Below are 2,500 nucleotides of genomic sequence, written 5' to 3' on the forward strand. Positions count from 1 at the left end.
TGTGTGTGTGTGTGTTGTGTCTGTGTGTTAGTGTGTGCGTGTCTGTGTGTTTTTTTATATAATTATCCTTATACTTAATCATTTTTGTGTGTCTACATGTGTCTGTGTGTGTCTTTTACATTATTAGGTCTTATTTAATTAATTTATTTAATTAATGTATTTAATTAATATATTTTTTATCTGTGTAATTATTTAAATCTATGTGTGTGTATCTATCTGTTTGTCTTTATTTCTTTAAAGAAAGGTGAGTCTATTTTTAAATGTACTTAACTGTTACCAGTGTATTTAATGTAATGAATGTGTCTACCTGTTACCTGCTTATGTTTGCATTTTCTGTTTTAATTATTAGTTTATTTCTATCAAATCATTATTATTTTATTTCAATCAAGTGTCCGTGTGTGTGTGTGTGTGTGTGTGTGTGTGTGTGTGTGTGTGTGTGTGTGTGTGTGTGCATGTGTGTGTATATATGTTTGTGTGTGTGTGTATATGTTTGTGTGTGTGTTAGTGTGTGTGTGTGTGTGTGTGCGTGTTAGTGTGTGTGTGTGTGTGTGTGTTTGTGTGTGTGTGTGTGTGTGTGTGTGTGTGTGTGTGTGTGTGTGTGTGTGTGTGTGTGTGTGTGTGTGTGTGTGATCGGCCGCGCTCCTGTGATCTGCACCCAGGGCGTTATGGCCGGGTGGTCGCTGTAATCCTGTTATATAGAGGCCGCTGTGTCCGGATAATTCGGGCTTTTCCATGTAAGGCGCTTGTTGCATTGTCGGCTGAGATTCGTCAGGATTCCTGTAGATGCCATCTCCGTTCTTATTTTGGTGCTAATATAAAGCCATAATGGCTCTAATACCAGGCAGAATACACAGACATCCTGCTGCCACACTGTACCGAATCTGCAGCAACATTGCCAAAGTCGCAATCATTTCATCATATGCTTTTCATTTGCGGAGTTATGTGGGGGACAATAAACTAATTAATGTGCCCAATTCACAAGGTTTCCCCAACGTTACGGGAGATTACAGTGTTTCACCAGTAATCACGTCCTCTGCACAGGGAGGTGAGAAGCAGAAGCACAGGAGATTCTGTATATAAAGTTGGGTCGGGGGTTTCAATCTAATAGGCTTCTAATACGCGATTGTCTGATACTGAATGTATAACATGGGAGTAATAATCCGTATATTACCCGCCGGCATGGCATGAGCGACTGAGCAAGAGTGGCACAAACAGCAATAATAATGATGACAACAATAATAACAACAATATCAATAACAGACACTGGACATGTTACCTTTCTCGTCGTGTGTTGGGGTGGCCGTGGTCGGAATATCGAAGCACTGGGCGAGTGAGTGCGAATACCAGACGGCCAGCTCCTCTCCGGCCGGTACCTCCCGGAGGGTCCGGTAATAGATCTGTGGGGGAGACGTGTGAGGGCGCTGGGACATTGCATGTGTATGTGCGAGGGGATTATACTATTGCTATTATTATTATTATTATTATTATTATTATTATTATTATTATTATTATTACTAGTAGTAAAGTTTTACAAGACAAGAATCCCCCCAATCATTCAACAATTATCCCCCCACAGTGTGTCTGTACCTGTCCTCCTGGTAAATCAGAGAATGCTTCCAAGTTTTGTTCTTGATTGTTCCTGGCCGCTCGGATTAACCCTATCCATTCCGAGGCGGGACCCCCTGATTCGTCCACAAGTTCCCCTCGCACAAATCGCACCTGAAATATAAAGACGTCTGGTCACCTCACTATTCTCATTCTACAATGTACTCCCATTAGTGACAATGTGGCCATTTACTAAAAAGATATATTAAATCACAGCCCGCAATTATTTAGATAGATAGATAGATAGATAGATAGATAGATAATAGATAGATAGATAGATAATAGATAGATAGATAATAGATAGATGGATGATCGATAAATAGATAGATAATGGATGGATAGATAGATGGATTATCGATAGATCGATGATAATAGATATAGATAATAGACAGATAATAGATAAATGGTTGGTTGATCGATAGATAGATATATATATAGATAGATAGATGATAATAGATATAGACAGATAGATAATAGATAGCTACATAGATAGATAGATAGATACGTAGATAGACAAATAGGACAGGTAGATTAATATATATGTATTCATCTAACTTTAAATGGAAAAAAAATATAGGAAACTATCCATCTATATATACATCTATATATCTCAAATCAAATAAGCTTTATTGGCAGGACCAAATACAAATTAGTTTTGCCAAAGCAAGTGTACATTTTATATATATATATATATATATATATATATATATATATATATATATATATATACAAAGTATAAATGCACACACAAACACACGGGGATCCCTATACACACGCACGTGAGAGTGTGTGTGTGTGTGTGTGTGTGTGTACATATATATATATATATATATATATATATATATATATATATATATAAAGATATATACATGCATACATTCTTGATGGTAGATGA

The 2,500-nt window shown here is 36.8% G+C and overlaps 1 protein-coding gene across 1 annotated transcript in view; it reads right to left on the minus strand.

Annotated features, from left to right (window-relative positions):
- The window catches only part of PRDM13 (PR/SET domain 13), a 9,090-nt gene that overhangs the window by 5,541 nt on the left and 1,049 nt on the right, over positions 1-2,500 (minus strand). The window contains exons 2-3 of the mRNA XM_075338384.1: positions 1,588-1,719; positions 1,277-1,397 (exon numbers count right to left, since the gene is read on the minus strand). Coding sequence (XP_075194499.1) covers positions 1,277-1,397; positions 1,588-1,719 — 253 coding nt within the window. The remainder of the gene's footprint in view (positions 1-1,276; positions 1,398-1,587; positions 1,720-2,500) is intronic.

The sequence above is a fragment of the Anomaloglossus baeobatrachus genome, chromosome 3, assembly GCF_048569485.1.
Source record: "Anomaloglossus baeobatrachus isolate aAnoBae1 chromosome 3, aAnoBae1.hap1, whole genome shotgun sequence".
Lineage (NCBI taxonomy): Eukaryota > Metazoa > Chordata > Amphibia > Anura > Aromobatidae > Anomaloglossus > Anomaloglossus baeobatrachus.